Source organism: Lipophrys pholis, assembly GCF_963383615.2.
Source record: "Lipophrys pholis genome assembly, chromosome: 4".
NCBI classification, from domain to species: domain Eukaryota; kingdom Metazoa; phylum Chordata; class Actinopteri; order Blenniiformes; family Blenniidae; genus Lipophrys; species Lipophrys pholis.
The window spans coordinates 3,558,410-3,585,070 of NC_137637.1; the positions used below are offsets into that span (position 1 = coordinate 3,558,410).

A 26,661-nucleotide genomic window follows, 5' to 3' on the forward strand; every position below is an offset into this window, starting at 1 on the left:
AGACAGTCTGTCCTCTCTCTCCCTGGCTTGTTTCAGGTTATAAAAAGTGTGTTGCTCCAATCAGCCAATCAGAAATCAAACCCTATATAGTGTCATCAGGGGGTTTAGCCAATCCCAATCAAGGTGGGCCCTCCCTTTGACTCCTCCCACAATTAGGCAGCTCTGCTCTGGCACATGGCACCACGAGAGGAAGTACTTCCTCCTCTTCCCAAGATGGACTTGTGTGGGCGGAGCCAGTCCAGCTCACACAGACACAGCAGATTCTGAATGCAGCTCCTATGATCCAAGGAAAATCAAGGAGAAGCTGGAAACTTTGAATACAGTGATTTTGGACCACCGAGTGTTGAAAAGCTGTATGATATGACGCTTAGGAATGAAATTTAGATTTAAACAATATTAGAAATAAAGATGATGTATAAATAAACCATGGGACTCAGTCATGGGAGTTATGAACTGAATGTGTTTGTGCAGCTCAGACGTTTCCACATTGTTTCCGGACACTGAGCTTGCTCATGTGGATTCGTTGGGTTTTTCTCTTTTCTCTGTTAAAAGCACCAAGAAATGAGTTTAAATGCACTTAAATGTTTGTGATATGCTTGAATTTTATTTTGTATTTTTTAAACATTTGATTACCCTTTGAATTTGATTCTGAAGCTCTTGTAAACAAAAATAGTCCAAAATTTCAGTTCATTCAGTTCTTTGGAGCAGCGGAAAATAATGTAGTAATTCCAAATAGGAAAAGCCTATATAGAGTGGTCCTAAGATAGAACCCTGTGGAACTCCATGTGTAACTACAGTGTGAGCTAAAGAGTCATTGTCAACATGAACAAAGTAGATAAACATGATGGGAACCAGTTTAGTGAACCTTTAAACCCGATGACGAGTTCTAGTCTCTCTAGTCGGAGGTTCTGATCAATAGTATCAATGCAGCACTGAGATCCAACAGGACCAGAACAGAACTTTTGTCTGAGGCCGTGATGATCATGAGTAACTTTGACCAGAGCTGACACGGTGTCAGATTACATAGGATTTTTTTTTTTTTTAAACTTGTTTCCTGTATTCTGGGATAATTACTGCATCAGTGCTGCTGCTTGGATTTAAACCATGAAAAGGTGATAAAACACTACGATGAGAACTGAGTGCAGCATCCTATAGAACAGATTATTTGACTTTGGACGTTCAGGAGGAATCAATGCTTGGACCAGCAGGTGGCGGCTGAATTGTAAATATAAAAGGGTCAAAAGTTGATTTTCTTGGTTTTAAAACCAAACGTAGATGAAACGAGCAGCGACGGATCTTCACTGAATTGTCACTTTCTGGACTGTAGGTCTGTTTCATCTGTGAGGGGAAGCGACGACGTTGGGCTGCAGAGGGACCTGCATTACATGGTGTGAATAGTTAATACATCTCGGCACAGATGACCATGAATAAATCAGAGGTGTGTGTATACAGATGCAGCGAGTGCATCCATGAAAGAAATACAGGCAGAAACGTCAATTTGTTCCTCTTTATTAACAATTAATACTTTGCAGTGCAGTCGACCTTTCATTGTAATCCATCACCTGCAATTCACTTAATTAAAAGCTATTTATAACAAAGGCAAAAATAAAAATAAAAATAAAGACTCGGACGCGTGAGACGCAGCGTTCCAATAAAATATTCTGATATTCATCCGACAATAAAACCTCCTCATTTCAGATGGTGTGAACCAAGAATCAATGAGAACTGCTGGAACGCTCTGATTGGAGGCCGATCGCTGCAGGTTTCCTCTGAACACGACACAACTGGAGCAAATCTTTACAATTACATCCTTTTCATAAAAATCATCACGTAAAAGAGTTAAAATCCAGCTGTAAAAAGCCTCGGACGGACTTTTCCCACTCAAAATGTTTCTTTGGAGCCGATGTGACAGGATGCATGAAAACTAAATCCTCCCCGCAACATCGAATGAAAAGAAATGACCAAACGTGGCTGGTCATTGGCTGGAGTGCGGCGCTCAGCACACTTATTTGAAGGGGAGTAGATTTTTCCAATCAAGCTGATTTTGGCTCAAGACTGGAATCGAGCGGCGTTTCCGTTAAAAGCACAACATGTACGATTAAATGGGTGGAGACGACATGTGGCGGTCCTGTGGTGTCCAGGCGGTCCAGAGGAAGACTTTCAACTGACCAGCTGGTGTTTTGTCCTCTCTGGTCAGATTGAGTTCAGACTGGACAACGCAGTCGCTCTTTACACCATCTAAAGGCGCAAAGTGGTACTGCAAGTGCGTTGGCGTGACACATTTAACGTGAAGCCACAATTCATTTTTTTTTTTTTTCTAGTTCTCGTGAATGTATTAGGTGGATTTGGAAAACTATTGGAGATAGTCTATATCTGAAGAAAAGTATACAGGTCCACATGTAATAAGCCAAGGAAGAGAAAAAAAAAAACGTGCTTCGTGAGGAAGCAGCAAGCCCGACTGAAAACAAAAAAACTGAAAGTGATTAACACACAAAGAACCTCCTAGTGAACAGAGACGCTGTAAAAAGCTAAACACTTTACCTTTAGCACGGATTCAACACAACATGTTCACAAGGCAACGTCGCCTTTATTCCAACGACGGAGGTTTGGGAGACGAATACCTTTGTAACCACAATCACTCTTCAAATCCATACAACGTGTTTCCAGCTACAGTTCTACTAAAAGGCAGAAATGAAAACGCAGTAACAGTTGATATCGCAGCTCAGGGGTGTCCATAACACTCAACGGCTCCATGTTACAGAGCGGTAAGGACAGGGCAAATATCAACTTCCACCAGAAACAAACTATCAAAACCCAGAATAGAAACCGAGCGTCGACGAGGCGCCGGCACACAGACCAGAGCCAGCGTGAGAGGAGATTTAAAAAAACAAAACAAAAAAAAGGCACAGCAAAGGTCCTGAGGTACAGCAGCCGTTTGGCAACACCGACAAGTCAGTTTCAAACAAAACCAAAGGCAGAGAAATGTGAAGTGTCCTGAGAGTAGAAACCCTGTAAACACCTGTCCCAGTGTGACCCGGCACAAGGCACAACCCCGAAATCAGCTCTGGTCACCGGGCGGACATCAAGTGGACGTCTAACAAGAAGAAACGCATGAAGGACGACTGCTTCAGGGTGGACAGACACACAGACCAACAGCTGGACGGGTTCCAGATGTTACCAACAGGTCAAACCGTGTCGGGAAGAGGCTCAGCTGTGAAGAATATTCACTTGTTCTGTTAAATGAAATTTAAAATTTAAAAAAAACACCACGCTCAAGAACCTGAAGCAGTCTGAAACTCCACTCTATCTTCCAGAGCTGAACCACTGGAGACGTTCAGTCGACCTCCGTCTGAGCTCCTCTCTGAGCAGGTATCCCCATTTGCAGTTCTTGAGACGTTACACAGATTTCAATCAGGAAAATGAATTCAGATGTTTTTGATGACTGTAAATGATGTAAAATAGATTCCGTGCTGATTTTGAGAGGCGGTGAGTCGTCGTGGTTAAACACTTTCTAAAGTGATGATCTGAGGCGACCATCTGCTGTTCTGCAATACCAAGCAACCAACAGGATAAACGCCAACTTTACGTGTCCGACGTGCTTCATGAAGCAACCAGAGCTGAGGTGAAGTGCAGCCATCAGTTCACTTTCACAGCCAAATCACCTTTGAGCTTTGTTTTGGTTTTTGTTTTTTCCTCTCGGTGCGTCTTAAGTACGATTGGTGGCTTCGCAGCTCTCTGACCAGGTCGATCAGCTCCATCGAGCCTCAGCAGGAAGTCACAGAGCAAAGACTGAAAACTGCCTGAACCAAACCACAGGTGGAAACTGAAGCTCCGCTCACATCAAAATAAAAGCAGATCAAATATAAATCAATTCCTGGACGTGATCCGAACCGTGAGAAAACAGACAGATGGAAGGAAGAGCTGAAGTTGTGAAGGCAGTCGGACACTTTTCTCACATCCCTTTTTTGATACGGAGGCTGAAACCACTTCCTCTGTGAACCCGACAAAACAAACTGCAGAGAAAACAAAATGTCCAGATGAAGGAATTTAAAAATAAAAAAAAAACTAAATCGTCATCCCTGAAGTGAGCAGAGATGTTTGGCACTTTACTGTTTGAAGTCCAGGTGTGACTGAATCAGCTGCAGGAGAACAGACAAGGTCCAAATTCACATTGGAAGGGTTTAGATGATGGCGTTTGTTCCCCGCAGGCCCACGCCGCGAGCGAACTGCTCCAGCAGGCCCGAGATGGCTCCCGAGGGGCTGGGAGCCGACGACTTGAGGCCCACCGTGGAGCTGTAGGCCGCCAGGAAGACTTCCCGCACCGCCTCCAGACGGGCCTGGCGCTCCGAGGGGAAGGGACACCTGCAGGGGAGGAAGCACGGCGGAGAGGAGAAGGTCAGGGAGGGAATCCTCGCTCTACAATAAACAGATCAGAGGAGAGTAAAAAAGAAAACAACAAACCACAACAACAGCCTGATGCTGGAGGGAGATCAAACTCATGATTATTCCAAATTAATTGTTTCAGGACATTTTTACTCTTCTGACCTGATGTCTTTAGGTTTGACGTTAAAATGCTGAAGGGAAATAAGATGGAGGTCAGTAGGACCAACGTGTTGAGCATGAATGAACGGCACTAAAAGGTATTTCCACTCGTCTCTTCTGCTCTCACCGACTCCTTCACAGCGTGACTGGATAAACACACAGCTCTCTGCGCAGTAATGCAGGCAGATCAAGCAGAAATTAAAAAGGCGCCCCCTGCAGGGAGCAGTCGGGAGGAGCTGCTGCAGGTTCAGGCTACCGTCGTGGAGACGATCAAAACTCATTGCTAAAGGCTGTTCAAACATTTTCACAGCCCTCAAGATTCTCCTGCTCTTTCTGAACGTCTCACGTCACGTGAAAGAGAAATTGATGCTTCAACCACCGCCGCTGCTGCTGCTGCTGCTGCTGCTGCTGATAATCTTCCAGGCTCGGGAAACTCGAGCAGCTCCCGCTCAGGCGGCGCTCAGTAGCCAGCGTCTCTGAGGTCAAACTTCACCTGATTTACGTTTTCTTTTTTTTATAATTTCATACTGAGATCAACGTTCCCATTTACATGCATCCATCCTCCCTTTCAGTCACAGGATCAATACCATGATTAGGGATGCACCGATACTGATACCAGTATTGATGATACCAAGCATGAGTACTCGTACTCATGAAAGTGCCACCAATACCACGACACTCGATACTGCTTTAGGGCAGCGCGCATGTTGTGTATTTAGACCTACTCAGGCTGCCGTAGTTGAGACGGACACAGGGCATTGTGGGCATTGTAGTGTGTGTTGAGTTCTCCTGCAGCGGACCGCAGCTTCTCCGTGTATGTTCGGTGTGGACATGAATAAAAGGTTAATCAACTCCTGGAGTCCGTATCCTTGTTATTTAGGAAGACACACTGAAGACATAACGGCGCGGTTTATGGCACGTTGCTGCGAGGCACGGTAAGGAGCGCACATCCCGGGCGGGCAGTGAGGAGCGGTTAACTCCCTCGCCCCACAGCCGGTGGAAATCAGAACATGAACACTTGTTGTATTTATTTGCCAGTTAGTTTTATGTACAGCTCCGTGCTAGACCGGCTCCAGAGCACGCTCTCTCTCTCTCTTTTTTTAAAAAGTGAATCGGAGAAACTTTCTCCTCGTTGAGAGTCTGATCAGGAAAAGAGTTCAGAGTTTCTCCTGAATCCTCCAGTTCAGCTTTGACAGACACGTTTTTTCTCTCAACAGCTTCACATGGTGACGTTACGTAACAGACAAGCACCGTGAGGAGAATCGGACTCCAGCTTTCGGAGAGCGGATCAGAACCAGTGTGGACAGGAAGCAGTCCTCTGGCTCTCCAGAACATTGCTTTCAGTGGCAGGACCTCCGTGTGGCTCCAGATGGTGGAATCATCTGGAGCGAGCACCGCTGCAGGAATACGTTTGGCTGAAAGAACAATCGTTTCCCTCAAAAAGCTCTGGCCTGAAGCTCCAACTGCACCAGAGCGAACGCAAGCAGCAGCTTTCATGATGACGTGGCTGCAAACAGAAAGGGTTCCGCTCCGTTCACACTGCAGGTCTTGATGCTCAATTCAGGTTCTTTCGCTGGGATCAGATTTTTTTTTGCGTGATCGTTCATGTTACATTGTAAACGGGACCTCCATCAGACGGCCGTGTGAACGTGATCGCATCAGACGGCTTCAGGCCCCAGAGTGCAGAAGATGTTGAGAAGTCAGGCCGAGCACGCCGTTTATGGATGGCCAAGTACAGAACACGTCGGATTTTAGTCACCCAGTAAAAAAATCTGAATTGAGTGGACGAGTGGAAATTCTCATGTGCAGCAGCTGCACTTTCAGTATCAAAGCTCTAAGCAACAACCGACAGTAATCTTATTCTGAAGGAACAGACAGTCCTGCATTCAGCTTCAAGTTTGGGTGGAGTTAACAGGTAATAGATTTAACGTGAGCAGCTTTAGAATCTATTTTCACTTTCATTTGTGACGTAAAACCATGTTCATCTGAACCTTGTGTTTTCTTCTGCAGGTCTGAGTCTTTCAGTATCCGTCATTACAGTCATGCTCACAAGTTTAAATACTTTGGAAGAATTTGTGATTTTCTTTGGGACATTTTTTGGAAAATATGACTGATGAGAAACTTTTTTCCCCCAGGGCGACATGGGGAGGACATTGTTCCGTTTTTCTCTGTAAAAGTGCTTTGAGTTGATGGTTGTGTTTTACAAATATAACTGAATTGAATTAAAACTAAACAGTTTTTGTAAAAAGAAGCATTTTAAAGTATACCATGTGTTATAATAGTGATGAACTGTATTAGTGGAGTATTTATGTTCCTAACCACTGATAAGACTAATTATGGTCCTTTTTTCAAGTCTTTTCACTTAACAGATCCAGAGTTTCAACAAAGTGCAGGAGGTGGCAATATCAGGTTTGCTTTTAATTTCTAATGAGTAAGAAAGGATTTGTATTCCACATTTCCCCTTATCTGTACGACAACACCAAAAAAATATCCTCTTTTCTTCACGTCAATTAATCCTGTCAGCATCTCTGGAACACAGCCGACTGAAGAGTCCCAGTAATAGTTTATCCATGTCTGTCGACACGATGCTACTCGGGAGAAAACATTTGAAAACTGTCCGTCTGCAGAGATGCATTACAGCAGGTTGGTCAAACTCATTTCAGGAGTCTCGTACAGTTAATGTGGATGAGGCAGCAGAAAAACAAACATTTGAAGGACTGCATTTTAAAAGCCTGTGCATTAATGAAACGTTGCTTTTAACAAAAACTAAAGAAATGTAAGAGTAAATAATGTTAAATGAATTGTATCGCTGCTTTTCTCCGCTGGTGAAGCTGCAGCACTTCTGCAGTCTTCAGCATGAACATGTTCATGCTAATGTTTCGCTAAGGGAACGTTAGCTAGCTTTACCGGCTATGTGTCATGTGCAATAAAAAGGAAGCATTTCTAAAATGTAGGTTTTGTTCCGAGCTGTAATACATCACACTTCAGAGGCCGTTTGAATCAGACTACGGGTCTAAAAGTTTCCCGACAGGAGGAGCTGAACTGAGGCGTCACTGTACAGATCTGCCTCCGGGTGTGACTTACATCCGTCCACTGGGTCCCTCATCCTGAAAGCTGAAGGGCAGGGGGGAGTCGTAGGCAGCGGCCACAGCGGAGGAGGTGGAGGAGGCCGAGGCCACGGGTGGAGGGAAGTGGGCATGGTCATGAATGCTGCCACAACCGGACACTATCTGCCAGCTCCCGTACTCAGTGGAGAGGGAGGACCCTGAGCGAGTGAAGTCTGCTGCTACCCTGAGAGAGACAGGTAACACACAACACACAGGTTGAGCCCCGGCACAGCAGGTTCAGCTCAGTTCACACTGCAGGAGCGCAAAGAAACACAACTACAAATGATGCAGACACCTTCCTCTGACAAAAAGCTCCACCTCCTCCACCCCTTCGTCTTTAGGGATGTGTTAGCATTTACTTTCTGGTGGTGGTGTGGCCTCTTGCAAGCTTCCAGATCATTTTCTTTACTTCCACTAATCTCTTCATAAATACTCAACATACTCATGACACACACACGTGGTACAAACACCAGATGTTTGTAGACTTTGTCAGCTTTGTTAACTTGAGTTGAGATGTCCGTTTGGGACATTACTAAAACCATAGCTGGACTTTCCTCATTTTCACTTTGTTTAATCCAATTTCTGACGTCTCACAGGAAAGTCTTTTCATAGCGTCTCGTTTAAAGCAGCAGGCCATGAGTTCAGCGTGGTTGAGCTCTGCAAGATATTTAGATAAATTATTTCCTGAGTCACAAAGGATTGTAATTTGCAATATTGTAAAAAAAGTTTTACTCTAAATGTAAAGTTGAAGATTACATTTTTATTGTTGGCATAATACATATTTTACACAGTTCTTTATTCTCTCGCACACAGATCTGGGAAAGTGTTTCGTTCAGATCATGTAAATGTTTTGTAGAAAGCGAGTCTGACTGATGCAGGTCAGTTCTTTTGTCTGGATCTGAAAGTGAAAATACAGTGGCTCACAAAAGTAACGAGACTCCTTCAACTTTCACTTTTGTGGTTGTAACAAATGTGGAAATGTATGCGTTAGACCAACACGTGTCGTGAAGTGGAAGGAAAATGATACATGGTTTTAATTTTTTTTTAAATTTATACACACAAAGGAACTGAATATTGTGGAGTTACAAAAGTTTTCCTCTCCCTTTACTCTGATCCCCCTAAATAAAATCCAGGTCAACCAAAAGCTTTCAGAAGAAATCTTATGAATAAATAAATCCCAGCTGTGTGCAATAATCTAATCTCATGTAAATCCAGCTGTCCTGAAGGCCTCAGACGTTCAGAGAACATTTATTATGAAGACTGAAGAACACACCAGACAGGAGGAGTTAAAAGCAGAGTTAAGTTATAAAATAATATGTGATAGAGCACCGGGTAATCCATCATCCCAAAATGAAAAGAGTATGGCACAACTGCAAACCTACCAAGACGTCCACCTACTGAAGGCCGGGCAAAGAGAGCATCAATCAGAAGCAGCCCAGAGGCCCTGGTAACTCTGGAGGAGCTGCACAGATCCTCAATCTGTTTTGTCCACAACGCTCAGTCTGCACTCTACAAATCGAGTCTTTGTGGAAGAGCAGCAAGAGGAAAGCCATTGTTGAAAGAAAGCCAGAAGAAATCCGGTTTGCAGTTTGTTACAAGCCATGATGGAAACACAGCAAACGTGGAGGAAGGAGCTCTGCACATCACCCTGAACACACCGCCCCCACTGTGAAGCATGGTGGAGGCAGCATCATGCTGTGAGGCTGCTTTTCTTCAGAATTGATGGAGACAAAAACAGGAGGGAAACCAGTTATTCCCAGAACACACTGTGCGCCTTTTGATTTTAACCCAGACGAAAGATAACAATCGGAGACAGAAAGGTGGCGCTATCTTTGGTGTTGGCTGTAAATCCGTTGTCCTACGTCACATCGTGAGACCGGTTCAAGGACGGCCATTGTCTTGGTCATGCAACCAAAGACAACCTGCGATAAAATTCTGACAGTGTCAGACTCTTGGGACAATGGTAGCTGCTGCTGCGACCTGAGTCAACTAACCAGCCAATAGAAATACAGAATGAAGTGACGCAATGATCAGCGTGACACCCAAATAGGTGCTTTGCAGCAACAGTAGCAAAACAGGTAAAAAAAACTAAAGTATGTGGAATGTAAACTAAAACTTTAGAGGATCTCTCTCCAAACATTCTTCAATATATTGTTTTTAATAGATGGCGCATGCTTAAGAGCTTATATTCTTGTACAATCACATGGACTCATCGTAGGCGGCGATTCAGCTCGTGTTTTGCGGAATCAAACCTTTATGTGACAGGAAAGAATTCTACCACTGAACCAGCAGAGTACATACATACTACTACAGGATTATTGGAAAATCGGATGTTCAGAAGCAGTGAGTAACCCTAAAAGAGTCGGAGCCGTAACTGATCTATAAAGTATTGACCGGGGGGGACTTTTGCAAGTCACACGTTTCAGTTTGATGGGTTTTTTTTGGGCGGGGGGGGGGGGGATTGAAAACTCATGCGTCATTTTCCTTCCACTGCACTTTGTGCTCGTTGATCACATACAATCCCAATGAAAGGTTGGAATGTGAAAAGTTCAAGGAGTTAAAATTATTTTGCAAGCCACTGCAAGTGTGTGTGTGTGTGTGTGTGTGTGTGTGTGTGTGTGTGTGTGTGTGTGTGTGTGTGTTCTTGGTTTCCAGCACGAGCGTAACCTCTTCTTTGGTAGATTGGAGCAGTCAGCTTTGAGAGGAGCCTCTCTCCGAATGTTTGACATCTCTGATCAACAAACTGAATACCAATCTGCTCAGTGACGCTAATCATCCAGGAACAATCTATAACCACCCTAAACTCATTGATTCACACAGTTTCTCAGAAAACATTGCAAATCACTACTGTGAACCAACCTTGTTGAACTATTGTTCATTTGCACTGTGAGAGGAGCAGCTTTCCAATTTAGTAGTACATCGCATAATGATAAAGACTTTCCATTTCTAGTTCTAATATTTCTGACAGACTACGAGTCCTTCCACACAGAACATCTCATTGTTTAATAGGAGGAAACCTTGAAAGACCTCGAATGACTTCAGACAGAAAAGGCACTTTTATAAATTAATATTCAATTCCAATGGATTTATAGGTTATTTCTGCCCTATTGATTGTAGGACAGATTATTTTAAACATAACTGATCATGTTGAACAACCCGATAAATCTCTCAATGTGCCTTTATTTTTATATAATTACATTTTCTGTCCTTCACTTTGAATATATGATCTTATATTAAAGTTTTTTTTTGAGTAAACATCCACAATGATTTAAGTCACATGAGACCAACTGTGCTCTTTTTAGAAATGAAAGTATGGACTCCCTAAAAACTACACCAGTGAGCTTCTCTCAACATAATTCATGACGATCGTTTCATCAGTGAGCACAATCACATGACCTCTGCTCCACTCTCATTATGTTTATTTGTGTGTGTGTGTGTGTGTGTGTGTGTGTGTGTGTGTGTGTGTGTGTATAATCCCAGAAGAGACAATCCCGTCTCATCAGCGGCAGAGCTACAGCTGACTTAAATCTGCATGTCTCCCCCTATTCCCACTCTATCCCTCCCTCCACGAGTCTCTTATCCCCTCCCTCTCCATCCGTCTCCATGACAATTTCCTTCCCCATCCCCTCCTCCACCAGTCTCTTCCCCTCTCTACCCCACCTCCACGAGTCCCTTCCCTCTCCATCGCCACCTCCACCAGTCTCTTCCCCTCTCTACCCCACCTCCACCAGTCTCTTCTCTCACCATCCCTCCCTCAACCAGTCTCTTCCCTCTCCATCCCTCCCTCCACCAGTCTCTACCCTCTCTGCCCAGCCTCCAACAGTCTCTTTCCCTCTCCGCCACCCCCCCTCCCCCTCCACCAGTCTGTCCTCACCTCCTGCCGGGGACAGCCAGCGGACTGCTGCCGGAGCGCATGGCCATGTGCTCCGACTGGTTGGAGGAGGAGGAGCTGGAAGACTTGGTGTCGATGAGGGGGTGGGGGAGGTGCTCTTCTAGAGGGTTCGGCTTGTTCCATACGACCATCTGAGGAGAGGACGCCGGGCCTTTTCTCCTACAATCAGACAAGAGCAACGTCCATCAGTGTCACTTCAATATCAGCATCAGATGACAAACCTTTGTGAATGCCACCTGCCAATGAGGGAGTGACCAGGGACTTACAGGAAAAGTATGGCTGCACACATCAACACGTCACATAACACTGACTGAAGTGTGATAACTGACGTGCTCCGTCCATTTAAAAAGGAAATTGACAAGAAGAAGTTGCTTCAATCGCCTCGTGTGATGACATTGAAAACCATTACTTGGTAAAAAACTTTGAAATCAGACGTGTGACACTCATAAATAGATGTAAATATATTTCTGCATGAATAGTTATTTAAAAACTTGTTTCCAAGTAAAGATGAGGGCTGTTAGTGCTTCATTGACTGCAGTGTGTGTGTGTGTGTGTGTGTGTGTGTGTGTGTGTGACTAACCAGCTGGAGCCAAGGGGTTGGCTGGAGAACAGGTCTGTGGTGTCATTGGAGAGGCTGGAAGCTCCGCCCACTTCTTCAGTGATGAGGGAAAAGTCACTGCTCAAACTGGTCACACTGCCACGGTCTCTGAAGTCTGACAACAAACACCAGGGCCATTAAAACTCTTCACACAGTATACGTTCATTCAACTCCACCATTCAACTATTAAGTCCTGCCGTCATTAGTCAGTGACACGCTCCAACAGACGGTCTTCTGAATGTCAGGAACTAAAATATCTGAGACAGAATTGAGCAGAGCCGTTCAACAGACCAGAAATCCATCATAAAATGGTGAAAAACATTTGTATCCCTCCTCCAGGTGCAGGTTTCTGAAAATATTTCTATCAGACTACCGTGGTTTGATTCAAACTCTCCTGGATTCACTGAAACCTTTTAAGAGCGGCAACTGAAAACATGACATCTGCTCAGATCAGCATACAAACAGTTGTTATCACATATGTGAAAGTTTATACATCTCTGAACTCACAACACATGTCATCAGGTCTTTGATGTCTTATATTTGGTACAAAGTGATGAAAAGAAGAAAAATGGATGAGCCGTGTGCAGTTCTGTAATGCTGATCCTCAAACCGACTCGTATTCACCAGTATGTTTAGTTCATACTTTTTAAATTTTTTTATTTTATTTAGCCAGGAGCACCACACTGAGATTAATAATCTCTTTTTCAAGTGTGTCCTGGAGAGCAGGGGGGGCTGAGGGTCTTGCTCAGTGACCCCCAGTGCATGGTTTTGGGACTGTGGGGGAAACCGGAGTACCCGGAGGAAACCCACACACACACGGGGAGAACATGCAAACTCCACACAGAAAGGCCCTGTAATTGAACCCGCAACCTTCTTGCTGTGAGGCGAGAGCACTCACCACTGCACGGAGGCCGTGTGGATGGAGACTTACTGAGCTGGCAGAGGTCTTCCACAGTGAAATCACCGTCCTTGAAGTGGGAGTTCGTCCGTCTGAAACAGAAATATCAATACAATCACTTCACACAACTGAAAACAGGCGATGGCTCACAGTCCGAGCAGCGAGAAACTCACCAGCTGGTTAAACCACCGGAAAGACTGTTAAAAAAAGAAAGAACTCACCTCCGTTTTTTAACCGCAGAAAACTTTTCTGAGACGATGTGCTTCAAAAAATTGAAGCAAAAAAAGAAAATCTGAAGCAGAAAAGAAGCATATGAATTAGATTTGTAATTATTGATCAATAAACAGCCCTCTGCCTGCTCTACGGTACAGAAAAAACTTTTCACTTTAAAAAAATAAACCCAGTCATGGGCATTCAGGAATTTCTAAATTGAGTGGGAAAATGGACCGGGCCGTTCTTGTCATTAAAAACTTCTAGATCTTCTTTCTACTTTAATTTTTATCCTATTGGCCAGTTAGGACCCACTTCCAGGCCAGCTCTGGCCTGTGGACCTTATGTTTGACACTCTTACTTTAGAAAGAGGCATTAAACTGTGAAATCCAGTAGACAAACAGGATAAAATGACCATCACTGACTACAATCACAGGTTTAAAGATGCAGCACAGGCCACACTTGTCTTATAAATTTGACATTCTATAAAAGTTGGAAAACGAATTAAAAAAAATAATAAATCGATCCACTTCGTCCAAGTAGGTTTACATAATTCTCATTTCAATACTACACAGAGCTTTATAATCGAGTTACACAGAGGGACTGTGGATCTGATGGTGTGTAAACGTGCATAGTTTAAGATTTACCTCCTCCCCTTTGGAGAGTCGATCTGGCAGCATGTGACTGAAATGAAAACAAAAAGCATTACTCAGCACCATCAGTCATCCCGTGATGGACTAGCCTCCACCGAGGAGGCGACTCTGTAGACGGTGGAGGAGGAGGACGGTGTCGAACGCAGTCACTTGTCCTCTGATTCACCTCCAACCTCTCCGACCGTCACCATTTTGTCTCCATCAACGATTGCAAATCCCACACTTCTCCCGTCACCCATGGCATTTCCCCAAGGTTGAGTGCTCGGCCCCTTCTTCACAATCTACATGCTTCCCCTCGGTGAAATCATTCACCAACACAGACTCAATTTCCATTGTTACGCTGACGATACCAAACTTTACATCTCCACCCAATCCATCACCCAGTCATCCTCTCCATCAATAGCTGTGTCTCAGCTATTGAAACAGAACTCCTCATCACCGGACCCAAATCTCTCCTCCTCTCTGTTCAGAACATCAGCCTCTTCATCGACGACCACAAAGTCACCCCCTCCCCCTCTGTACACAACCTGGCATCATAATAGGCTCCTGCCTCTCATTTCAATCTCACCGTCTCTCCGTCCCTCCCTCTCCCAGACCACAGGCGAAATACTCATCCTCGCCTTAATCACCTCCAGACATGATTATTGCACTAGCCTTCTTTATTAACTTCCCACCACTCATTTACAAAAACTACAATCCATCCAGAACTCCGCTGCCACCTCCTCACTTACACCCGGTCCAGAGAACACATCAACCTCATCCTCCAACACCTCCACTGGCTCCCTGTGCAATATCACAGCGAATACAAGCTCCTCCTGCTCACCTACAAGTCCCTCCATAACCTCGCCCCTCCCTCCTCACACCTACCACCTGCACTAAGTGTGAGGTGTGAGGAGGGAGCACCTTAGGGGGCCGCTGCCTTCGCTGCCGCCGCCCTCTGGAACTCCCTCCCACAACCCATCAGGAACATGGACTCATTGCTGAACTTAGAACACTCCTCAAAATCCACCTGTTCCAACTTACAATTCACCAAACCTTTGTTATTTTTTGTTTTAGCTATGTAAAGAGTCAGAGTGTCCCAAAAAGCACAATATAAGTTTGATGTATTATTATTATTATTACTTCTGAGACCACCTCCGCCCCCAAACTAAGAAGGTGGTGGTTATAATAATGTGTGTGAAATGGAGAGCGCCGGCAGACAGTAGATGTTGTCCTGAGCAGAGCTTCATGTTCTCACTGCTCCAGAGTCAACATCAACCCGTCACTTCTCGGTTGCGAGTCCAAACACTCCAGAGAAGCTGCAAATGCAACTCTAAAGTATTAATGCGAGGGAGGCCCCGTGGAGTCATGAAATGATGATGCAGACGAGTATTTTTACCCAAAGAGGAACCAGTCGTAAGCGATGGTCAGGTAGAGGATCTCTGCCGGCTCCAGGCTGGCGTGCACCGCTCCATCCTGTGGGGGAATTCACAAGTCACACACCTCCAACATCCCTCTATTCTGTGGACAGTCAGGTTACGATCCTCCAGAAGTCATGAAGTCCATCCTATTGGCACGTTAAAGACAAGAGCCGAGGACAAACGCTCGGGTCTTGAGCCGAGAAGATCCTAATCGAAAACCTCTGGTTCAAGTTTACGATTCAAAGATATCAGCTTTGTTTTCAGTTATCCAAAAGGGTTTTGGTGATTTAGTCTAAAGATTTGAATCACTTCTTCAAATCATCTGTATGAACAATATGTGAAGAACTCAAAAGGCCAAAGGTGAAGTAACTTGATAATAAATAAATATGATAATGTACTACATGATGTTTATGTGTATTGTTTCCCAATTTGTACTGGAAAGCTAATTAAGTCCATCTTCTGTACTGCTTCATCCTGTTCAGGGTTGCGAGTTGCTGGAGCCAATCCCAGTTAATTATGAGGCAGGGCAGGTGGACGGGTTTTCCTCCTGACCGCCCCCGCTCCTCCTGAGCTGCTCCTCTAGAACCCCGCCCCACCCCCCACCCCCTCCCCCGCTCCTCCTGACTTGCTCCTCTAGAACACCCCCCCACCCCCCACCCCCTCCCCCGCTCCTCCTGACCTGCTCCTCTAGACCCCCCCCCCCACCCCCACTCCTCCTGAGCTGACATTCTGAGCGCAGCAGCGTTCACACAGCAGGAGGTGCTCGTCCACACAACGACACGCAGCTCAATTTATTATTCTCTTTGAGAAACAGCGAGGTTTGATGAGAACCTTCTAGTGTAGACGACATCTTACATTCCCAGACCACAAGAGCTGGAAATTCAGAAGAAGATAATTAATTACAGTGCTGAATGAGTTCTGTGTGGACGGGTGTGAAGCGTGCGCCTGCAGTGTGGGATTACTACGCTCACTAACGAATGTTTGAAGAATGAGAGCAGCTACGGGGCGACTCCATGACAAGTGGAGGAACTAGGAGGGTTACATGAAGAAGAAAAAGATCTGAACTCACTGCCCACAGGGAGAGCCGGAGGAGGGACACGAACAGAGGGGTCCGGTCCCAGCCTGATATGCAGTGTACCAGTAGACCACTCTCATCTGCAACAACACACGGTCAAAGCTCAAAGGATAATATTTCCAACACACTCTCCTTTTGTAAGATGCCTTCAAAGGATCTCTGTACTGAAGCATCAACTGACAATAAGGGAGGAGTGAACTACCAGAGAGAAGAACAGAACATTACAGTGTGATGAAACTCTGCAGCGTCTCTCAACTGAATAATTATTAACATTTCTTCATCCTGCAGCTTCAAATAGGTTCAAAAATGGGTCAAATATTGCACATCATTTAAATATAACTGCCGTTTTATTCAGGTCAGATTTAATGGTTAATGTGAACCTGTGCACATATGTCTTGAGCCAAAGATTTTCTGAGCAGCTGGCAGTTTAACCCGTTTGGACCCGAGGTAACATTTGTCCTTTAGGTTTGTGTTCTCCCTGCAGAGCTCAACGTGACCCGGTTTCATCTTCTCCCAGGTGGATTCCAGCCCCACGTTTCATTGGTCACGAGTCTTTAAAACTCACACAGAACCGTGTGCATGCCACATATGCCTCTGAAGAGTTGCATAAGCGATGCTCCAGATTTCCATTAACTTCTGTTAATGTGGAAAATCCGAATTATTTCCAGACTTTAGCCTCTAACAGTGTGCTGATTTTTGTCTTTGCGTTTCACACACGGCTGCAAGGCTTTAAATTAAATTGACAAAATTACAAATGAGCAACACTCTGAATGAAGCAATGAGCAACACAGAACAACATAGAATACACTAGAAATTCTGCAGAGGGCTTTTGTGCTCATTCAAACCAAGAAAGTCTCAGAGTGGACGAAAAAGAGATTTGATGCTGCCGAGCAGCAGTTTTAGCCAATTTACGGAGGCCGGTAGAAAGGCACCTTCAATATTTAATATCCAGAGTCAGATTGTCGTGACCACCATTAAAATTCATGTGTTGTTATGAATTGCAATACAACACACCCCCTTTCTTAAAACTACTATTACACTTCATTTAAACTGCAAGGATAGGCTTTGTTTTTACAATTCTGAGCTATACTTTACTCCAAAACATTAAAGCGGATCACGTTCCTGTCATCTTAAACTAAAAACATTTGGTTAGTTAGGAAATTATAAGAGCAATTTGTGAGTTCAACACCAGAGTCAATTTAAAGAATAAAAGCTGAGCTGTTAGGATGTGAAGACTCACCATCACAGTTTATGATGTGGAGAAGAAGCTTCAGGTAATTCTGGGTTTGCTCCACCAGGTCCCATGACTAAGTGCACACAAATGACATTAAGTTAATAAAACATGAGCAACAGCAAAGTTTTGAGTCTTGATTCACCGTCCTGCTCCATCACACCGATACCAAACTTCTTAAATTGATAAAGTCTCCACAAGAGCTTTTGAAACTCTTCAACCTTTCAGCCTCTAACGCCATCCCTCAAACTATGTTGTGTCTCCGCTTCATTAATGATTTGACTTGTTTCCATGAAGACTGACATGTATATACATTTTATATTTGAAGACTTCTGGTTCCTGAAACGTGTTGGTAGCAAAGGACAAAGCATTTTATAAGTCTGACAGCAGAGGGCACTATAAGACCACAGAGAGCTTTAAAGTCCTTTGACTGAAATATTCATATTCGGTTTGTATGTAATGCTGAAACTATTCCACAATACTGATGGGAAACAGACGAAATGACAGCTTGAACTGGACGCCGCTCACACATCCACCAGAAGAGAGAGAGAGGAGAGAAGAGGCTACCTGGTACTGAGTCCAGTCAATGTTCAAGTTCTGAGTGAAGCACAGAGGGATTGTTAGAGGAGCATCCACGTAGTCCTGTTAGAGGAGAAAGAAGCTCTGGATTAAAACACGCCGACATTCTCCCCATCAGAAGATCTGTGGATGTGAACACGCTGTACCTGATTCCAGTTAAACACCAAACCCTCAGCTGTGTAATCTCGGTCCTTGTAGTCCTTGAAAAACTCACACCCTGACAGACAAAGCACAGCGGAGTGTAATGAGGAGGAAGAATCACGGTTCTACAAGTCCAGGAACTGATCCTAGCGCTCATCTACCACCACTTCAAGGCTACATGCACTCTGCGGGAAAATGTGACCCAGTTCGGATTATTGCACACCAGACCCAGGCCTGGATTTTTCAATGCGACTGCCGGCTTCCTCCGGAGCAGATTTGTGACTCAGTCTCAAGTCAATGACATAGAAGTCACATATATGCGACTTGACCATTCAGACGGCAGTCGCATTGGAAGACGTCTGCGAGATATTCGATTTGGAAGCACATATGATCGAGGCCTGGGGCTGAACAGCAACGCCGACATAAAACACATCGGATGAGGGTCATCTGGGAGCGCAAAATTGGATTTGCCCGCAGGGTGAACGTAGGCCGAGTCTCCTGGATGTGAGACTAATCATTGAACACCTTCTGATTGAAAACAGCTCACCAACGTTTCAAACCTCCTCCACCATTCACAAGGTGAAGCAACAAGCACCATCTGCATGCTTGGTGCAGGTACATTAAACAAACTGGTGCCACACATCATGTCCATAATCACTTTTAAAAGGTCAACAAATCTGTAGATTACACGACAGACGACACTGTGGTGGAGCCAGTCACAGCTTATAGTCACCTGGGTAAGGCACTGACAGCAAAGTGAAGTCTGCATAGCGTTGAGCTTTGTCCACCTTCTCCGAGGACGTCACACTGCAGAGACGCAGAGAGAAGAGTCAGATCTCCTCACACCAACTAATCCAAACATGTAGTAACAGAGACAATAAACTCGCTGAAGTTACTTTTTGTGTGTTGAATGCAGTTCTGAGAATTAGTCATTTATTTTACACAGTATAGTAAAAAGCTTAGATTTTAAACTTAATGCACACGTAGGTGTATCTCACAATGCCCGTCGGTTGTTTTCCTGTGTCACACACGCCTCCTCCTTTCACATGAGGTCTTGTTTTTACTCCTCAGTGAACAGTTGCCATCAACAGTTAGTAGATTAGACGCAAAACACACTGAATAAACAAACATTTCGCACGATTGGTGTCAAACATAAGGCCCAGACTTCTACAGCAGATTAAAAACCCTCAACATGTCGGGCAATGACAGAATCATACGTGTGTAGGAGTAAGACCCAGAGGCTTTAGGAAAAACATGGAAGTTTATACTTTCAGGAAGTATTAGTACATGTTTGTATACAACATAGAGAAACAGTTGGACTCGTAAGGGTCCGAGAAATAAAAGTGCGAGGACCCTATTGGAATGCGAGGAGTTATTACCATACTTTCATTCCCATCTGGATTTTTGACGGCCTAAACATGTTCAAACTCTCATGAAGATTTGCACACACGTCTGAAGGGGCGAACAATATGATATTTTATGGACATCGTGAATGTGTCAGGGAAAATGTCTCCACAGCACCTTCAAAAAAAGTGTCTCACATTTGTATTGTCTGCTACAGCCCGGACATTTCAACTACGACTAGAAAATTTGGTCGGGATATGAAGCACGTCAGGACAGTGACACACTAAAACGTTATTTACACCCATCAAAACCCAACAGGAAGCCGGCTGTGCATTTGCAAGGAGTCATTTCCTCACTGGGGGGCGCTACCAAGCTGAAATTTGCCCAGTTTATACACAACAGGCCCTCCTGATAAACTTATCAAATTCTTTAATTGGCAATTATTACGAAGCCGTGGACTGTCAGTGTACAAGTACACAGTCTGGATGACACCGAGGTGAATTTGCAGGCCCTTCTTTGTCCGCGCTGCCATAACTTGGTTAATAGAAAAAAGAATCTTCCGAAATGGGAAGCCGTCCACAAACAGACGTCACACTGGGTTTTCCCATTAGATTTCTTCCCATAAGGTGCAGTGGAAACTGTGACCACAGAGTGAATAAACCGTGCGTGTTGTTCCTTACTTCAGGCCAAACTTAACCTTCTTGTTCTCCACCATCAGGTCGCAGATGTAGCGGACCGAGAGGTAGCGTAGCAGCTTAATGTCGTGGCCTCGAACCTTGTCGAAGAGCTGGGAGTCGCCATTCCTGGAGGAAGAGACAAACACATTAGAAGTGACTTTTCCTGTCTTTTCAGTTCAGAGGTCATTCCTCGTGATGTCTGATTGCTGCTTAACTCAGTAATAAAAGCGGCTGCCGTTCCTGAATTATACATTACAGCTTAAGAGGCGATCACATCAGGATTTGCAGCATTAATTAGATTTTCTTTTGATTGTGTTCTTTGGAGGATGTGTGACAGTTTCAGATTATCTGTAAAGGCTTTTATTCACTTTATTTTCATCTATGATTCTTCAACGCACAGAATCATTTTTTACTTTCATTAGTGTTGAAAACACTTGAAGCACTTAAAAAAAAAAAAAAGTGCTTTATTACTGTGATAAGTATGATAATGATTATTTGGACACCGTGTGAAAAGAATCACAAAGTGGATTTCAGTTTACCCTCAAGGACAAACTTAGTCGAGTTTAATTTCGAAGTTGTAAAATTCAGAGTGTACCTCTCTCCTCCAGTGGGTGGGTGTTTTCGTGGGTGTTTGTGTGTGTGAATAAAACTGGACAAACCAACAACATCTTAATGATTATCTTCCCTGTAATCCATGTCACACATCTTTTTGTCCCATTTTCAAATTGGATGCATCGTACAAGTAAACTTTATATTTTACATTTCCCAAAAAGCTCCAATTGTTGGCAAATGCATTAATAATTTAAGATGAAATAAATCCACATTGAGCAGAATTTTTTTAATCTAGTTTCATTTTTAAAAAAAATTATTGCATTTGTTTTTTCTATAAAAACATTTTGAGTTTGCAGTATTTGCAGATTATTGTGTTTTTTCACTGGAAATGTGTCGTAAAAAATAATGTGGGGGTAACAAAACGGACAAGTTACACTTGTCTTGACTTTCCCTAAACTCTTGAAGACCAAACTGATGTCAGTTCTCTCAGAAGCCAAAGTGTTTGGAGTCATTTTATAATAAAATGTAAGCATGCGAGTACCTGGCCGCACTGTCATCTTCCGGCACCTCCTCAGACTCCGCCCACGTGTCGTCACTGCCCCCTGCAAACACAAACCAGAAGAAAAAAAGATTCATGCAGTCAGTGATTCACACGTTCTGCGTTGTTATGTGTGTAATGGGCCACCAGAGGTCGCCGTTCTGAAGCGTCAGTGAGAAAAGCTCAGAGCCGGTTTCCCTTCAATGCTTCCCCAAATGTATTTCGAATGCGTTTGGACGGTGAGCATCACGCGTCCACAGCCAACAACTTGTGTCTCGGCAGTAGGTTGACATCAACGAATGTGGAATATGCTGCTCGAGAGGATGTGGCCTTTGAGAATAACAATCTGACGGTTTACCAGTGAAAACAAATGTGGGAGAAACATTCAGACTTCAGCAAAGGAAAGGAAAGAGTGAAAAAGAACAACAAATAAATGTATGTAGTCTATAGCAGGAGATGATTAACAACCGCAGAGCATTAATCATTAAACAGCAGCTGAGACCTGGAGACACATTTACACTTCAGGTACTAATGATACCGATTCTAACTTACATCAAAAGAATCTTTTTGTTATCGTGTTGTTCACATGGGCACACTGATAGTCTACTCGTTTTATTTAATGGAGTTGCATGTGCTCTTTAGGTCGACATGGGGCCTATACGGCCCACAGCTTTGGGTTGGTTGGTAATTTCCTTTGGCAAAACTCTTCCATGATTCATCTTCAGTACATCCTCAGACATTTCCTCCTCTGCAGGATTATTCAGTGTTTGTATCAACCCGAGTCATGCAGCACAGCTCACCGCTAAACACAGAAATACTACAAGAGCATTAATCCCGAAAAACAACCCCAGAATTAAAATGAATGCTTCCAGCTGTTTTATTCAAAAATGAGATTTGTTGATTTCCCGTGGGGTTGGAGTGAACCTGCCATATACTTAAATCGTCTCCAACTCAAACACAAAAGTGTTTCCTTTGACTGAAGCAGGTGAGGAAACCTGCTTCCATGTCGACACCGAAGCTGAGCCGTTAGATTAGAACTTTCATCCAAACCAGGTTCAGTTCGAGTCTTACAGTTGTGCTCGTGTTGGATGCATATCATTGAGATATTTGGATTACAGCACCAAGTCCACGTCTACAGAGTCTGCTGGTCACACAGTCCAGAGCAACCTGGACCTGGAAGAGCGGCGGCTCATCGACTCCTCAGGCTGGTCCAACATGTTCCCACCAACACCGCCTCCACTAACCAGGGTTATGAGCAACAGTTCACCAGGCGAGTGTTAAAATCCGGCTGCTCACGAGTGAAAATATGTGAACTTAAACACGCAAATGAAGAAAGGTATGGTGTAAAAAAAAAAAAGAAAAGAAAAAAAAAAGAAAACTGTCCACTGGGAGCAGTTTGTCGTTCAGCTTCTTGCTCTAGGACACGTCGATTCCTCATCTCTCCCTGTCCACACGTCAACCCTGCAGCCTCCAGACGAGCCACAGCCGCACAGCAGGAAAGTGTCAGTATTGAGAAATTGAAGCTGTCCGTACCCGAGAAGATGTAGTTGTAGCCTGTGCGACCATACAGTTCCCCCCAGCCTGCCAGAGTCGAAGAACGACATATATGCTGCAATGAGAGAGAAACGTTAAAAACGTACGATCGCTGACATTTTATGAGCTTCTGTAAGTAAGTGTGAAGTAAGTGTGCAGAAAACAAACAGTGGATCATAACAAACGGCAGAGGAACTCGTTTTATGGAGCAACAGCACAGACACCACAGCAACTTTAAAAGAAAAAACACTTCAGAGTCTTCGGGTAGTGTATGTGATGAACTCATAATTAGTCCAACATCGAATCTCGACTTCCTTTCCGGCAGCTCATAAAAGCCAAAGTTTCAACTCACTGATTTAAAGATACCTGTGAATTATACGACACGACATGCATTAATAAGCCCCTTCAGTCTTGGAGTGGACATTCACCAAACAAGATGGTTCTGGGCGTTATAATAATGAAGTAAAGACAGAATGGGAAGCCGAGCCACTAATGCACTACCAGCCAGCATCGAAACTGAACACATGTCCAGAGAGTACCTTTCCGTTGTAAAGGATGACAGGGCAGACGAAGCGTCCTCTGCAGCGGGCCAGCTTACTGCGGTTCACCAGGTCCTGCAGCTTGTTGATCTGCACGCTGGCCTCAAACCTGCACACAACAAATCAGCCTCCTGAAAACTCAACCCAACATGAGTTTGCTCAGAAACACAGAGACACAAAAGCAGCACATAAATTGGACATGAACCCGAGAGCTGATCCGCAGAGGACCAAAATCCTTTCAACCACATCTAAACCTCATTTTCATCCAGATCTGCTTTAACTTCACATTTTAGTAGACAAATTTGACAAGTTTCTGTCATGGAAGTTCTCAGTCATAATGAAGCTAAAAGTTTCCCTATAACTGCTCTTCTGTTAGTCCCACTTTGTGCCTCGTTGCACAGCCAAAAACAGAGACGGTGCACTGGTAGGAGCTGGAAGCTCCCTGAGCTCTTGAGCATGCAGGTTCAACATCGGGCTGGCAGTGAGGGGGAAAAATAAATATAGATTTATCAAATTTGTAGCTAAAAATGATTTTTATTTGGCAAGTTCGCATTCTGGCCTAATATTCCTTGTGGGTTTTCGTAGTTGCTGTTGCCATTTTGCTTAAACCTGGGTTAAAGCTTCAATATGTTGAATGACAGAGTCATTTATTTTCTATATGCATTTTAACCGAGGACAATCACTTTTGACAATATATCTGATGTCTGCAGTCATTTTAACTGCATTGAGAAAAACAAAAAATCAAAACAAAAAATTTTCATAAATTACATTTCTCTTTTTAAACCAAATTACCCAGCCCTAATTTAAAGAACCCAGCTCATTCCAGCTCATTGAATTAAGCTCATCAACTCGTCTCACCACTGATCCAATAAGACCCTACACCTGAGAAGTTAGTTCAGGTTTCACTTCAACTCACAGAACTTTATCATCCCTGTGGTCGTTTATTGTTGATCTTTATATTGACACCTCAACACCAGTGCAGACTACATTAGGCTGTACGTGTGTTCACAAGGAGAGACACTATCAGTGTTCTTTATTACACATTTGATTGTGAGTAAAGTGCTTTGTAACGTGCTCACAGAGGAACGGAGGCCCTGCAAGGGCTTGTAAGATAAACCAAGAGGTACAATTCAGGGCCTGAGGGCAAAACATCAACGCAACAAATCAGACATTATTAATCCCCTTGGGGAAAGTACAGTACTACAGTAGTGACCCTTCAAGCTGTGGGATTCAAACCGGTGACCTCCTGATCGTGGAAGTGCAGTATGTGCTGTTCAAAGCACTCGTTTATGGTGCGACTGACAGAACAGCCGGTCTGAGATCTGGTACACACAATCATTAAGAGCATTAACAAGTTTATTGACTAACGACTCTGCAATGAGCTTGTGGACAGTCAAGTTTGGTGACGAGGGATGTGGCCGGGGTTACCCTTTCTATAGCAACGGTGGTTTGATTAAAATAAGTTCAATGATGAGATCTTTTTTTCGATTTCACCATTTTTGACAGAATGTCCAGTTCTGACATTTTCTGCAGTTCCAGCATTTCGGCCTGCTTTGTAAACGAAGCTTGGAGGCTGAAAGAGCGTGTGCACCAATAATCTAGGCCTTAAAAAACACACGAACCACCTTTTTCATAACTTCTCAACTTCATACACATTATTCAACAAATCCTTATTTATATTCCCACTATAAAACACTCCACACTGTAAAATACTGCAGTGATCAGCTGAATGGAACAAGATGATTTTATATACTGCATATAGTTCCCCATTTCCATGTAAAATCATGTGACAGAAGCGTCACTTGGGCCCTGAGCAGACAGAGCGGACCTTTGCACTCTGCACCACAGCCAGGCATGCTCAGTGAGAGACACACAAACAAGAGGTAATTAATTGGTAATCGAGGGGTTGGACTTTGCATTGGAGGAGGACTGAACCCACGAAAGTGATGAAAACATACCTATCTCTTTCCACGTCAGTGCACTCGTACTCCAAGAAAACTATCTGCCGGGGGTAGTGGCCACACACTTCTCCATTGGGGTTGTGGATGATGCTGTACTTGTAGTCTCTGCCAAACAGCTCCAGGCAGCGCTTTTCGATTGCCTCCATCTGAGGGAAGAAGAATTAACAAGTATGAAGGATTTAGAACAGTTTTATCCCTATTGATTACCTGGAAATTAAATAAGCGAAAATCATAAGAGAACAGAGTGGTGCCCTGCAGTCTGCCTTGCTGTAGAGATGCTTCATGATGAAGACGGTGAAGAGGAAGGCTGTGAGAAACTTTTCATTCATAACTCCACACAGGTGAACCAATAGGAGTGACCTTCCATAACTCACCCGAGGACTGACTTCTTTTGCTCTGTACAGCGTCTTGGAAAACAGGTCTATCAAATCCACAATCTCCTCGCTCTTTCTGACCGACAGTCCGGTGGGCGTGAAGCCGCCGGCCGCGGAGGGGGAGGCGGCCATCATTGAGCCTCGGCTCGTGGTGGTGGCCTCCAGCCGGACTCGACCTCCTTCAAACACCGCAGAGCTTTGTCCTTTGGAACGGGAGGACCGACCAGGCCATCCCTTCCCAGCCAGCTTTCTCCTGACTGCCCGGTTGAGGGGGCCTGAGCCGGGAAGCCCTCCTGAACTCAGCGCACCGGCAGGCTTCTCCAATCCCCCAGACACAAGCCGTCAGCCCGCCGCCGCTGCTCGCGCCGGAGGTAGCACGGCCAGCTGCTAGGCCAGCTCCACTTCCACACCGAGCGAAGTCGATGTGAATCTGCCCAGAAACCTCGTATATTCCACAAAAATGTAACACATGCAGGAGTCGGCAGTCCTCTACACCATCTCTGTGGGCTGTGTTCCAAAAGAACGGTGGCGTGCTGCCCGTCTACCCGATAACCGCACTCCGTTTACCTCCTCAGGAAAACCCCAGGATGCGTCCCGGCCTGGTTACGTTTCTGCAATGTCACGTCTCCATGTTTCCGCAGTCAATACCAGAGGGACGGGAAAACGATTAAAACCACACCGTTGTCAGTCCGGTGCCGGAGAATGGCGGCCCCGCCGGAATAGTTGTGGATGACGGTTCCAACAATGCTGCGAGTTGCTGAAAGCTGTGCACCCGAGTCAGCGCTACTACAGGCGGTAAACAGGAAGAGCAGTCCCC

At 44.5% G+C, this 26,661-nt stretch overlaps 1 protein-coding gene and 1 long non-coding RNA gene across 4 annotated transcripts; one reads left to right on the plus strand and one right to left on the minus strand.

The window, feature by feature from the left end:
• Positions 1–1,493: 1,493 nt before the first annotated feature.
• mtmr14 (myotubularin related protein 14) lies at positions 1,494–26,661 on the minus strand. Of its 3 annotated transcripts, XM_080460752.1 has the most exons (19): positions 25,845–26,661; positions 25,468–25,616; positions 23,510–23,618; positions 22,971–23,046; positions 21,441–21,501; positions 20,351–20,473; positions 19,060–19,133; positions 18,332–18,402; positions 18,174–18,248; positions 17,616–17,682; positions 16,370–16,455; positions 15,279–15,355; positions 13,895–13,931; positions 13,259–13,329; positions 13,071–13,129; positions 12,122–12,254; positions 11,524–11,700; positions 7,627–7,833; positions 1,494–4,362 (listed from the first exon to the last, which is right to left on the minus strand). In XM_080460752.1, the coding sequence occupies exons 1-19, from the start codon at positions 25,977–25,979 to the stop codon at positions 4,182–4,184; spliced, it is 1,968 nt and encodes a 655-aa protein (XP_080316878.1). In that variant the 5' UTR covers positions 25,980–26,661; the 3' UTR covers positions 1,494–4,181. The 3 variants fall into 3 exon arrangements, with proteins under 3 accessions (XP_080316878.1, XP_080316880.1, XP_080316879.1); XM_080460754.1 differs by lacking the exon at positions 7,627–7,833; XM_080460753.1 differs by lacking the exon at positions 7,627–7,833 and having other exon boundaries at positions 13,038–13,129.
• Positions 5,290–7,493, plus strand: LOC308108074. The gene is made up of 3 exons (XR_013935263.1): positions 5,290–5,477; positions 5,760–6,457; positions 6,553–7,493. It is a non-coding gene; the product is annotated as an uncharacterized lncRNA (long non-coding RNA).

Excerpts from the sequence above, each read along its gene's own strand:
- mtmr14 (XM_080460752.1), bottom strand. The coding sequence starts at position 25,979 with ATGATGGCCGCCTCCCCCTCCGCGGCCGGCGGCTTCACGCCCACCGGA. Across the intron at positions 16,456-17,615 it reads CCACATCATAAACTGTGATG|ATGAGAGTGGTCTACTGGTA; the intron begins GTGAGTCTTCAC and ends GTGTTGTTGCAG. Across the intron at positions 7,834-11,523 it reads CTGGCTGTCCCCGGCAGGAG|GGTAGCAGCAGACTTCACTC; the intron begins GTGAGGACAGAC and ends TGTCTCTCTCAG.